This window comes from Taudactylus pleione, unplaced genomic scaffold, assembly GCF_031769625.1.
Source record: "Taudactylus pleione unplaced genomic scaffold, aTauple2 ptg001990l, whole genome shotgun sequence".
Taxonomy (NCBI): Eukaryota; Metazoa; Chordata; class Amphibia; order Anura; family Myobatrachidae; genus Taudactylus; species Taudactylus pleione.
Genome location: NW_028286386.1, coordinates 9479471 through 9493871, shown reverse-complemented (window position 1 = coordinate 9493871; position 14401 = coordinate 9479471). Strand labels below are relative to the sequence as shown.

At 45.9% G+C, this 14401-nt stretch overlaps 1 protein-coding gene across 3 annotated transcripts in view; it reads right to left on the bottom strand.

Annotated features, from left to right (window-relative positions):
• The window catches only part of ANO4 (anoctamin 4), a 267991-nt gene that overhangs the window by 131713 nt on the left and 121877 nt on the right, over positions 1 to 14401 (bottom strand). For all 3 annotated transcript variants that reach the window (XM_088465536.1, XM_088465538.1, XM_088465537.1), the window contains 2 exons: positions 13286 to 13486; positions 9420 to 9553 (listed from right to left, as the gene is read on the bottom strand). In XM_088465536.1, the coding sequence (XP_088321662.1) occupies positions 9420 to 9553; positions 13286 to 13486 (335 nt within the window). The remainder of the gene's footprint in view (positions 1 to 9419; positions 9554 to 13285; positions 13487 to 14401) is intronic.

Here is a 14401-nt window from a genome sequence, read left to right as displayed (position 1 = left end):
CACCAAGCCTGAGCTCTTCTCAGTTTCATCAGCCTGTCATACTAGGAACAAAGGCAGAGGGGCCCTGTTCTGCATACCACATGCAATGAAGCCCAACCCCTTTGTGGGGGACCCCCGCAAACACTATGGTAGCATTTTTTCTACAATGAAAATCAAATATTGTTTGTGAAGTTTTTCCCAACACTGTTGCCAAAGTTCCCACAAATGTTTTGCATTTTGTTGTTTTGATTTCACCCTTCTGTACTGTTCATCCCAAACCAGTTTTATGGGGTTTCAGTCTGGAGACTGTGCTAACCAGTCCATGATTTTAAGCCTACCATCTTGTTATTTTACCCAAAGGTAGATCTGACATTATCTTGCTGTAGGATGAACTTTTCACCAACTAGGCGTAGACCAGAGGGCATTGCAGGATACTGCAAAATGCTGTGGTAGCCATTTTGGTTCAGGAGGCCAGTCATTCTGTGCTAAACCACCAATCTGGGATCCATCAAAAGAGCCACAGATCATCACGATGGACGGGATGCCGACTGTCAGTACACTGACAGCGGCATCCCGATGGTTCAAATCCCAACAGGGGAATGGTAAGTAATGTTCCCCTGTCCTATTCACCCCCTAACCCTCCTTTCCTGCACCCTTATACTAACCCTCCTTACCCACACCCTATCCCTACCAATAAGTGCCTAAACCTAACCCTCCCCTCTTAGTGCCTAACCCTAGCCCCCCCATGTGGTGCCTGAACCTAACCCCCCTGACCTGGAGCCTAACCCTAACCTCCTCCCTCCCGCAGCCTAACCCTAAGTCCCCCCGGGCTGCCTAAATATAACTCTCCCCCCCCCCCCCGGCGGCTTATACTTACCTTTCCCCAGCATCCCTATTTTGACAGTTGGTGTCCTAGGGGTTGTTGTTTAAATCTGAGAAGTAAAGCTTAAAAGGCCAAAGTTTCTAATAGAAAAACATGGGGTGATCTGGTATTAAAAGAATTTCCCTTTTTTAAATTTTGGGCACTGACAAGCTGCGTTTTTTACAAGCTGCAGCTTAGTAAATATACCCTACACACAGGAGGAACCATCCTTTCGCCTACTCGACAAGGTACAAATTCCCCGCATGATGATCTAAAGAATTAATTTGACTTATTGGTCCATAAGACCTTCTTCCAGTCTGCAGTAGTCCACTTGCGGTACTTCATATCCCAGGTAAGCCTCTTTTTCATTGCCGTAGAACAGCTGTAAGTTAACCGTTTACCTTTGTACCACTTCAGGTTACTCACTGAACTTGAATTGCTTAAATTTCAATAAACACTAGTGTAGATCTGCCAGATTGATAGTTTCCAGCATTTTAGCACTATGGGCCCGATTCAGAGTTGCACACATTCCCCGCCACTACTGCGTCTTTTTGCAGAGCCATGGCAGCAACATTATGCAAATGCTAGTTTCTGGCCTCCCCTGTTGCACTAGCCATCGTCTGAATGAGGCAGCCGCTTTCACGGACAAGTGCGCTACAGTCCCATAATACGCCCACGTGACGGATTTTTGTGTGTTCACTTCAGGCCACCTTCCAAGCACTGCCCAGGAGCGCCCATGGTTTTGCCTCACCATCTATGATACCAGTATTTCTGTACGCAATAGGGCATTTATGCGTACACTCAGTGGAGCACATGCGCAGTAGGGAATATTTTGCACATGCCCAGTAGCAAATAATCATTCAACTACTTGAACATCAGCATTGGCTGCATTTAGCGTGGACCTCTGAATTAGGCCCTATGCACTCTGCATCTATACATCTACTTCCTCTGTTCTCTGGCTCAGAAGTCTCAGTAAGAAATTCCACACCATGTACCACAAACAGGCAGAAATGGAACACACAGAATTTCTTGTACAAAATCAATTTCAAATTCCCTTTGCTGAAAATGTCAAAATAATAATATCTCCGAGTGACTTAAGCAAAATATACAGATTTTATGGCCAGGTTGCATTTATCATGAAGCGGGATGTAGTCTGCATCCGGGCAAACAGAATTCCAGTTGTCAGAATCCCAGCACCGGAATCAGGACAGGAGTCAGAACCCTGGCGGCTGCAATCCCGACGGTGTGTATGATGGTTAGAATTAGGGTAAGGCACTAGGGGGATTAGGCTGCAGGAGAGGAGGGTTAGGGTTAGGCTGCAGGGGGTGGGTTAGGGTTAGGCTGCGGGAGGGGAGGGTTAGGCTGCAGGAAAGGTGGGTTATGGGTAGGGTTAGGGGAAGGGTTGGATTACTTACCTGCATGTGTTGGGATTACCATCAGGATTCTGACCCAACCCCATAAAGCAGCCCAGTGGATTTAACAGCAGCCAGGATGTACCTAGCCAAAGAGGTATCTCAGAACTGGTTATGTCATGTGATCCATATGATCAACTCACATTGTACTATGGCCAGGTACATTAGCATCTAGACACCAGCCACATTACTAGAAAAATAAATGGGAAACCAGTCTCTGGTTTATTATACTATGCAATACAGCAACGTGTGAGCCATCGCACCCAAGGGCGGAGGCGTGATGCAAGCAGGTGATTTGATACCAAACAAATAATTTTGGCTGCCATCTTTGTAGGCTGTGCTGTGTACTGCCTGTAGGTTTAGAGAAACTACTTAGTGTGCGTTCCTGCCCCTCATGCACTTCCCCCCATTCTTCTCCTCCTCTGCCAGTGTCTTCCTACACACCGAGATCCCAACCCCCAGCAGAAAGCAGACCTAAATATAAGTAGGGTCTCCTCTTCTCCCCTGCCCATCCCTGACTCCATTCCCCCACCCTGTTTGTCCTCTGGGGATCCAGTCACATAGTCGACAGTTACCATGTTGACATGAATAATATTGACACCACAGTGTCCATATTAGAATGTTGAGATGTGAAATGTTATCGGTTAGGGTTAAGCTGCCCGGGAGGGTTAGAGCTAGGCTTCGGGGACAGTGGGGCAGGGGGTAGGGAATAAAATTGACCAGAACCGTTGCTCCCCTTCCTGGAAGTCCTGCACCAGACGCTGGAACTGCTGCACCCGCCAGGACCAGGTAAGTAACATTAGGTCAACATTCTTTAATGTTGATATGTCATGCGTGTCGACTTGGTTCGGTTATCAAAATGCTAAGCATGTCGACATGTCAGCCATGTTAACATTATCATGTCAACCTGATGCACATCAACGATATATATGTTGACCTAGCATACTACACCCGTCCTCTGTCCTTGTCTCTGCTCCCCCACTGTGTGCAGGACTCAGAGTCTGTTTTGTGATCAGATCTGGGGAGTTATTGTGCTCTGCATACGTCCAAGCCGAGCATACACAACTATACACGTTTTAGCCACATCTCCACTTGTAGATAAATTGGGTGTAACTGGATGTAAAATGGGCGTTGGCACATAGGTTGTGCATTGATCGTAATGATTGCTACTTTCACAAGGATATAGATGGGGAATTGCCCAGCAGCATAGATGTGACCAACTTTGAATACAGATGAAGTTACACATTTATTTCTGTTCATGCAATGCAGCTGCACTTGCTGCCAACATGCGCGAAAATTCTGAACTGGGACCTGTGTGTCTTGTGCCCACCTTTGAATTAGGTTCCAATCTGTATGTGTACCTGTCACTGTTTCCTCATGATTGGCCATCAGTCCCCCCATTTGTGTGTGTCTCCCATTGTCACCCATCCCATCTGTTCCCCTCATTGTTCTACCATCTACTCACACAATCCGCTGTCCACTTACATGACACCGTATCCCCATTTGTCTTCCACTTCTCCCCTCTTTACACCTTTCAGTCCTCCTCTTCTGCTCAATGTAATAGGCAAAACCAGTGGACAAACAAAGGCACAACTATGTCCACTACCACATAACTGAACCTAAGGATGGCAGGTTAGCATAATTTTCTTATTTTAATAACTTTTGCTGAGTATCTCAATAGGAAACATTTGGCCAAGGAGTTGCGTAAAAATAGACTCTAGGGTATCATGATCTGAGAACATTTTGGAACCACTGTACTATATCACTGTATGAAAAAATTATAATCTTTTTTTTATATAATATTTTTTATTCAAAAAGGCACAAAGATTGTACATTTACCAATGTAAAGTTACAAGAAAAAAATAAAAGAAAAAAAGAAATACAGCCATGATATTTCAACCATGTTACAAAGTGCAACACACAATTGGAAAATAAGATACATAAGTATATTAAAATTAGAACCAACAGTGTAGGGAGAGATACATTAAAATCAAAATCAATAGGCACTGCAACCAAGTCGGGCCTAGGGAGCTGTCGTCTGCATATTAATTTGTGTGTCTTCGAGTAGAGATCTGGTATCGTACCATTGCGTGGAGTGGAAGCATTTATGCAATTGACTTTTTAAGTCTCCTGATAAGGAATCTATGAACCCCTCTCAAATTTGAAAAACCTTTTCAGTACGTTCTTCTTTATGTAGAGAGGCCTCCAACCAGTCCATGTGAAACACGTGAAACATTTTGGCGTTGAATAATTGTATAGAAGGGGGATCCCTGTGAATCCATTGGTGTAATATACATTTGCGAGCCACCGCAGAGATTATAAGCATCAACTTTTTGATAGGTCATTGTTAATCGCATCACTTGTTTCCATAAATAATTTATAAGTGGGCAATGCATCAATGTGGCCTCTAGATTATAATCTTTTATCTGTAATGTTTATCCATTACCAGTGGTGTAACAATGCGTTTATATAGCAAAAAATGGGTAAGGCCCAGCAATGCTGTTCTAGGTGGTTATAGTATTAATAACATGGAATGGATAGTGTTAGGTTACGTGTTTAGTATTATAGTATTACCGGTGAAAATTTTTTAATTTCATTACAAATCATTTGGCTACCTTCAGTGGATGCCGACTGTTATATATTATCACAAATTAAGCAATTCTGTGGAAAAAATCCTGAAAATATTCCTAAATTCATCTAAATTTGATAAGATCAATGCTATACCTCATTGCTTCACTAATCCATGATTAAACACTATAGAGACAAGCCCTCACTCCCATGTAGAAACAAATGGAACCTGACATGGAAGCATTGTACACACATTCAGTTTACTTTTTGAAAAAATACATTTATTATAAAATATTAACACAGCCCCATCAAATCCACTAAAAGTGTAATGTACCGACCTCACCTTCTCTTCTGCAGTGATGCATCAGCTATGGGAGATCCTATCATCACCATGTTAAGATACAAGACATTTGCCCTTCGAAGTGTGGTGTGAACCATTTCTTATTTACTATGGAAGCCACTGAATGTATTTAATGAATTACTATGGTGACAACACCTCATCAGTAGGGTAAAACGAACCTGTCTCACAACAGTCTAAACCCAGGTCATGATCCCTATTAGTGGGTTAACAATTCAACACTTGGTGAATTCTGCTTCACAATGATAGGAAGAGCCGTCACTGAAGGATCAAAAAGCTATGTCGCTATGAATGCTTGGCTGCCTTAAGCCAGTTATCTCTGTACTGTACTCACAGGCGGTATACAATCAGGAAGCCGGCTGCCGGAATCCCGACAGCCGGCTTCCCGACTGCTTTATCCCGGCGTGGGATAAATGACCGGCGTCTATATCTAGACGCCTGTCACTTCCCCGACGCCGGGCACCGCGAGCGGAGAGCCATGAGGTGGGAGGGTTAGGTTTAGGGCACCCGGGGGGACTTAGGGTTAAGCACCCCCCCGGGAGGGTTAGGGTCAGGCTAGGGGGAGGAGGGTTAGGGTTAGGCACCCCCAGGGGGGACTTAGGGTTAGGCACCCCCCCCGGGGACTTAGGTTTAGGCAGCGGGGAAGGGAGGAATTAGGGTTAGGCACTTGGAGGGACGTTAGGGTTAGGCACTCCTAAGGAGGGTTAGGGTTAGGGGGTTAGGATATTTTATACTTACCTTAGCGACGATTGGGATTTCCAGCGCTGTCGGGCTTCCGCTGCCGGGAACTCTGCTTTTGTCGGCTGCCGGGAATCGAACCGCCGGCCATGAGGCTGGCAGTATTTCATACCGATTCCCTTGCAGGCAACCAGTTAAGTAGAAACATGGCCAGGGTAAGACTTACAATGGGGCGGATGAAGCTGCAGAACCCCCATGAAATAGGTCCACACCCAGGGCCATAACTAGGCTGACACAGCTTCTTTTCTTGCTGTAATGGTGTTTCACCAGGGGCTAATGTGGGCAGGAATGGGGCTGAACTGTGTTTCATCATTTGCATTCGTAGGCAGAACAAATTGTGCCTTCTTTGTGGCCCTTCACAGTGACTGTCCGGGCTGCCGTAGTATTCAAGGGACTCCTCTTCTGAAAGGAGTCACACAGAGAGCCCACCCTGCTGTGTGCAGACCAGCACAATAGAAGATGTGGACAGCAGTTCCAGCTGTCGGCCTCCCCCTTCTCTACTATGGAGGGAACAAACAGAATGTTGAAGGAGGGAGGAGCCATGCGGAACAGTCAGCCAGCCCAGAAGACAGTGACAGTAAGGGCTGTGGGTGGTTATGAAGGGATACAGAGGGATAGTACTAGAGAGACACAAAGGGCCCGATTCAGACCCAGACGCTAAGCCGCGGACGCACGATATGGGCGATTGTCGCCCATCTGCGCATGCGTATGCGGCAAAACATGAATGCGCAAACCAGTTACTGCGTCCAGGATATGTGTGCTCGTAGTACCCAGACTGGACAGTACTTTGAGTAACAGAATGTGCCATTTGTGTGTGGTAACAGGGGAAGGTTTGTGAACGGAGGCATGTCTGGGCGTCAAAACGGAGTTTTATGGGTGTGCATAATTAGCATGAAAGTGTCATTGTACACGTCACTTGGTTGTATTTCAGCCTGCAGTGATCGCAGCGCTGCGTGCTTCTCCGATGGTCCTGATTAATCATACACTTCTTGGAGGTGACGTGTGTTAACAAAGATAAGTGGGCGTCTTTATTCCAGCATGCACTCACTCTTCCGTCACTCTCTAAGACATAGAGAGCATCCATACACCAGACAGTGCGATCGCGGAATTTGCATACCCGGCCCCATTTGGCAGCAAGAAAGCACAGCTTTGCGTCTGGTTCTGAATCAATCCCAAAGAGTTGGTACTGGATGCAGGAGGGAAGTTGCACTGGAGAGACACTGGGGGTGTACTGGAGATACACAGGGAGGATGGTGCTGAAGAAACGCAGGGGGTGATGTTGGACACACCTAGGGACAGATGCACTAGAGAGAGGCAATTGAAGTTGATGCTGGAGAAATTATGGGGTGCTGGAGAGATGTGGGGGTGGCACTGAGGAGACATGGGGTCGAGACTGGAAAGACTTATGGAGGGTGGCAGCACTAGAAAGAGACAGAGAGGAGGGTGCTGGAGAGAAGTGGGGTGGAACTGAAGAGACATGGGGTAATGATGCTGGACAGATGCACTGGAGTGGCACTGGAGAGAGGCAGTTGGAATGGTTGTGGAGAGATGCAGCAAGGTGGCAGTGGAGATACACAGCAGGATGGCATTGGAGAGATGCCAAGGGATAATGTTAGATAGATATGGGGGATGAAACTGGAGAGATGTAGGGGAATGCTGCTGGAGAGTCGCAGGGTGGTGACACTGGTGAGATGCAGTGAGTGGCACTGGAGAACCATAGGACAAGTGGCACATGAGAGGCACAGGGGGATGGCACTGGAGAGATTTAGGAGGAATGGTGCTGGAAAGACACACATGGGATGGCGCAGGAGAGATGCTTTTGTACAGATGCAAGGAGGTATGCACTGCAGAGACGCAATTGGAGCTAGCGCTGGAGAGACGCAGTTGGAGCTGGAGCTGAAGAAAAGCAGGGGTCGCTGGAGAGATGCAGTGGGCTGGTTCTGGAGAGATGCAGAGGGGCTGCTGGAGAGACTCAAAGGGGGTGATGGCACTGGACAGATTCAGGGAGGATGGTGCTGGAGATATGTGGGGAGGTGGTGCTGGAGAGACATGGGGAGATGATGCCAGAGGGTGGCACTGGAGAGACATAGTGAGGATGGTGCTGGAGGGGATAGCACTGTATGGCATATTGTGTACTGGGAACACTGAATAGAATATTGTAACTAGAGGCACTTTAGATGTTAAAATAAGATCAATTTCGTTTTTTAATTAATATGTCCCCAGTCACAAAATACTTTATTTTTTTTTTCACCAAATGCTCAGATGAACACACTTGATAAAAATAGGAATATAAGTGAAGAAGAGGGGCCTGGGAAGAGAAGATTAAATAGAAGAACGAAACTAGAAGCGCAAAAGTAAGAAAAGTTAAAGGGGGCACTGTTGTGAGACCCCCACAGTAATTATGCTACACCCTCTATGCAGACCACACACCCACAGCACTGGTCACACCCCCAGATCACTAGTCACACTTCTGCAGTGCTGGACACACCCCATGTGTCGGCACACAATAGGCCCTTTATAAATTTCAGCTCCAGGCCCAAATTGGAACTTAGGGCCTGATTCAGAGCTGAACGCTCTAACCAGAGCGCTCGCTCTGAATCAGGGCCCTCCTACCTTTTTTTGGAGCATCCTCATGGACGCTCGCATAGCTGTGGATTACCACCCACAGCTATAGCGAGCGTCCATGATGATGGTCGCGATGGTCAAAGACCATCGCGACCATCGGGCTTGCGACGAGACCCTGCAGTAGGGTCTCGCTGCCGCAAGCCCAGGAGTGATTTTGGCTCTATCAGAGCCAAAGTCACTCCCACTAACATCATTACTGATGTCAGTGGGGCCGGACTCAGACGGTAGGCGTTCCCATGGGAACGCCTCCGTCTGGCCGCCACGCCCCCGGCACGCCCACCAAAGGGGGCGTGCTGTCAGTCACCATCGACAGCACACCCCCTTTGGTGCGAGACCCCGAGCGACGTATTTCTCGTCGCTCGCCGGGTCTCGCGCATGCGCACGACAGAGCTGTGGTTTATTTTTGCTTTTATTTGTTTTAGTTTCTGTAATTGTTCATGTGAGGTACAGTATATTCATTTTCAAGCATTCTTTTGTAGATGTGTTTACACTTGTATTGCAACTGACTGATTAAACACTTGCTGTATGATTTATAAAGCACAATGTAGTGTAGAGTAAACTATGTTCACCTGATGGTTTTCTTTACAAAGGCAAAGCAAAATGCTGCAGAACTTTTGGCTATTGATTTTACATATAAAAATATAATAAACTACAAAATACTCCATGATAGAAAAAAAGAACGTCCTTCAGTCAAAGAGCTTGTGGACCAATTATAAGGCATATGGCCCTTCTAAGCATTTACAGAAGGAGCTTTTTGTACCACTGATCTCTGTTTGAAATATTTTGATCTGTATCTGGCAATCAATATCCATGGATAACTCTGACCCAACTAGTCATTACGGTAAATAATAGCTATAAAACACAACAAGCCTCTTACCTCTCCTTCTGCATCTAATCTGCTGACCTCATCTGACATACATGTCAAATTACCACCATGCAGCAGAGAGTCATCATCTTTAGGACTGTTTGCAGCTTCCGAATCATCAAAGAATATATTTATGTCCTTAACACCTGGAAATAAACATTTACAATGGGTTTCCTATAAAAGTATAACACATGTGACAAAGATGCACATTTCATTTCATCCTGAGCATTGATTTCACTTCTCCTTACAAAAATTAAAAAAACCTATTGGCATAGGGAGATTTTATAAACATGTATATTTTGAAAATCAGGACATTATCCCAATTATTTTTGCCAGAGTTACAGCAGAGACCAGTTACAGGAGGACCTTATCCTTGTCCGGATCTAGAACTGCAAATCAGCCCATTCCATTTTCCAAATATCACTTTAAGGTAATAGAAGTTATATTGTAATACTCTGATTCACTTCAGTAAGCTCAAAGTTATCCTTTTTCTCTTCAGCAGTGGTTCTCAAACTCCCCCATAGGGAAGGACCATGACAAATCTGATTTGCCTTGTATGATGATGTAGGGGTACCGATCCTATTGTACCACTGTTATCCAGGTGTCATTTCCAAATAGTGTAAATCCAATGGCTGAAATGATGATAAACAATAATTATGCAGTACAACTCACCAGCTCTAGATGTAGGAAACCGCTAGTGTATATGCAGCAAATAGCGGCAAGGAGATCCTGTATGTACCCTGCACCGGCAGCTAAACTCACCGGAAAAAGGGTTCTCGAAGTGTGCTGGTTATACCTGGGTCAGGAATCACGGGGGCTGTGTTCAGGGCTGCCATCAGAACTTGTGGGACAGATAGCTATATGTGTAAGGTGCCTGACTGCCATGTAAAAGGTGATAGGTTCAAATACCGGGCATGACAGTATTTTGAAATGTGTATGTTAAATAGAGGATGTGACTGAAGGTGCTTGGAGAGGTGCCCAGATGGAGGGGAAGTTGGCCAGGGAGGAGATAGGTCATGCCAGAGATAAATGAAGAGGGAGCTAAAAGTAAGAATGACTGTAAAGAGAAAATTGACAGCCCCGAACATCGTCCCTTGCCCTCCGATGCCATGGCGCATGTCGCAAACACCCTAGTTACGGCCCTGACTTTCAATGTCCAGGTTTATCAGTCTGATCTGGTTTAGTTGCCATAGGTTACAAATTTTACATCATCTATATGTAAAATTTATTAAATCCTGGATGACAAAAATACTATGGTCTCTTTTAACAGCTATAACGTGAAATTTAGACCAACACTGCTGTTATAAAGGTGAAGTTGTAAAGAGGGTGTCCTAGAGTTGACTAGATTATGGTTTACTCGACATTTCTTTTTTAACAATTACACTGTCATTGAGGGTGGAGGTATAGAGCACAGGTTCTCAAACTTGGTTCTCAGGACCCAACACAGTACGTTTTCCACGTCTCCTCACAGAATCACAATTGAAATAATTAGCTCCACCTGTGAATCTTTTAAAATGTGTCAGCCAGTAATGAATGCACCTGTGCACCTGCTGGGTGACCTGGAAAACGTGACATGCAGGGGCGGATTGGGCATTACATTTTGCGGGGAAAATCCCGGTGGGTCGATTGGTTGTGGGGCCGCTTGTTATTTGAGGCCCCGCCCCCCGATTCGCGTCACTCAGCCGGCTCCTGCGTGTTTTACACAAGGAGCCCGGCTGCCTATCAGTACTGCCTGGCCGCGCACCTGAGCCTCTCTCGCGAGAAGAGAGGCCAGCGACCAGCAGCCTATGAAAACCCCACAAAGTGTATAGTCGGCGTCAACAAGGAGGAGTGAGGTGAAGAGGCGCGGGACCGCGGGTGACAGCGTGGCTGCGGTGAGGGTAAGTTGCGGCGGGGATGGGGGGCCGGTCAGAGCAGTCTGTCAGCCTGATCACATCCTCTCCACTCTCCCCTCCCCTGGCTGTGAAGTGTCATGTTTAAGTTTCATTTCTCAGCCTGGGGAGGGGGCAGAGTGGAGAGGAGACAATCGGGTTTGGCTGCAGTCTAGGGGTGATAATCTGTCTGTGGAGGAGGGGGGGTCTGATATATTAGGGGTGGAGATGATGATCTGTCTGTGGGGGAGGGGGGTCTGCTATACTAGTGGTGAGGGAGATGATCTGTCTGGGGGAGGTGGGGTCTGCTATACTAAGGGCTGGGAAGATGATCTGTCTGTGGGAAGGGGGTCTGCTATACTAGGGGTGGGGGAGATGATCTGTCTCTGGGAAGGGGGGTCTGCTATACTAGGGGTGGGGGAGATGATCTGTCTGTGGGAAGGGGGGTCTGCTATATTAGGGGTGGGGGAGATGATCTGTCTGGGAGAGGGGGGTCTGCTATACTAAGGACTGGGGAGATGATCTGTCTGGGGATGGGGGTCTGCTAACTTAGGGGTGGGGGAGATGATCTGTCTTGGGGAGTGGGAGTCTGCTATACTAAGGGCGGGGGAGATGATGATCTGTCTGGGGATGGGGGAGGGGGGTCTGCTATACTAAGGGCTGGGGAGATGATCTGTCTGGGGATGGGGGTCTGCTAACTTAGGGGTGGGGGAGATGATCTGTCTGGGGAGTGGGAGTCTGCTATACTAAGGGCGGGGGAGATGATGATCTGTCTGTGGATGGGGCTCTGCTACATTAGGGGTGGGGGAGATGATCTGTCTGGGGGAGGGGGGTCTGCTATACTAAGGGCGGGGGAAATGATGATCTGTCTGTGGAGACGAGGGGGTTTGATCTGTCTGTGGGAAGGGAGGGTATTCTGTGCTAAGGGGAGATGATCTGTGTGTGAGAAAGAAGGGCTATTCTGTGCTAGGGCAGGAGGATGCCACTGAGTAGACGCAGGATGATGGTGCTCGGGAGACACAGGAGGATGGCACTGTGGGTGGATGGTGCCGGAGTGAATTGGGGGTGGCACTGGAGAGGCGCAGAGTGATAGCGCTGAATAAACACACGAGAGGGGATAGGTTGGAGACACACCAAGGCGGTGGTGCTGGAGACACACATATAGGATGGTAGGAACGCTGATACTATTAGAAGACACTGGGGCACAGTAATCTTCAGTAAGATAACAATTCTAATGAAACCATATTCTGATGTAATGGAACCAAAGGAGCAAATATATTTTATTAATAAAAATTTGTTTGATATGGGAAACCCACATTTATTATCTGGTTGAACCTCTGTTGCATGATAATAACATTGGTTTTATTGGGACACATACAGACGGCTTCCAGACCATGGGATCTCGTGCATAAATAGCATATACCAACTCAAGACACTGCCTGTCCAGGGAGGATCAATTTCTTCAGAGATTCCCCGTTGCAGAGAAATCATATAGATAAGAAAATACTCATTCACATGCTTGATGTTCCTAGTCACTTGAGAGAGGGACTGTGGGCATACCCATCAGCTCCTGGAGCGGTAGGCATGGCCCCAGTATGACTATGACTGAAACAGGGGGAGTGGCTTGTGGGCATGGTGTTTCGCATTAGGCCACACCCCTTTTCGCGGGGCCACACCCACTTGTTCGGCGCGCACCCCGAGGGCCACTTTCGCAGATTTTTCCAGGGCCTCTTTCAATTCCCAATCCCCCCCTGGTGACATGTGTGGGATCCCAAGGACCGAGTTTGAAAACCACTGGTGTAGATTATGTAATACTAATTAATATTTAGTTATAATTGAAAAGCACTGAAACAACACAGCTTTCTCCTGAAACTATTGCATTCACTTATAAACCATTCACCATATTGCTACATGGAGATTCTCACAATTTCCTGGTGCCACATTATTATTTTAGATGCTATAGGAGCCTTTTTATATACCCATCAGATATAAGACAATAATATCTACCTGGATAATTAATTCCTGTGTTTCCATTGGAGAGTGCGCACTTTCCAGAGGACGATGCCTCCATTTTTATTGCCCTTCTAAGAGGAGGAAGCGAGGAGTGTCTGACCAGAATGCGATCGTTCGGCACAAAATGATTCGCCACACTTTTCCTTTGATGAATCTGTAGTTGGTTGTTAGACCCATGAATGGATATACTTATTCCTGGAAAGACAAAAATGTACAAACTAAGCACTAGCAGATATATCGCTGGGATACACTTATTAACCCAAGTCATTTCACAGTGTGATAATTGTGTGACCCTGCTGTTTCCACTTAATTTCAACAATAATACAGTAAGTGCTTTATAAATGTCAGTACAGTCAGAATGCTGTGTGTTGTCCTAAATAAATAGTAGTGGCTGTTGGAACGTTGGAATAGGAAGTGTTCTCTGCATCTTTCAGACATTATAATGGATAAAATGTATTCAAATTGACCCATTCCAAAATGTACATATTTAATAACACCTATTAATTGAGATACATATTTTATTTCGCTTACCTGATGTCTTATGTTGGGAATACATGATGAATACATGATAGTTACTCTAATATGCTGACATAATATGTGTTATTCTTGAGCAGTAGTGACATTTTTTTGCAGCAGTATAGGCAATTTATTTCCCCAGTCAATTTATACTACTGAAAGGTACAATTAATTGCCTTCACAGCATTTCAAGGAGCTGACACTAGCAAGGAACTAACAGAGATTTACTGAGCTTTCTAAAGTGTTTAGTCATGCTGACGTAGGGCTTTGTAGTCATACTTTGGTCATTCAAATATTTAGTAAACAGAGACGTCTACTTGTAAATCTAAAACAAATATAATTTTTATTGTACAAAAAAGACAAAAGTGGGTGTTACCCAGCATACTAAATTGTACCTGCAACAATACTTCAAAAATTCAGAGATATTTGTTACATGCATTTGCAAATACATGGTAAGCCACCAGGCAAACTTCACGGCTTCTCTGATACTGGTAGTCCCTACACTGCATGATAACAGTAACTACTCTGGGCCATGTAATTGTCTATTGTAAGACCTCATGGTAAAGGCACAAACAGAAATACATCCAAATTGAG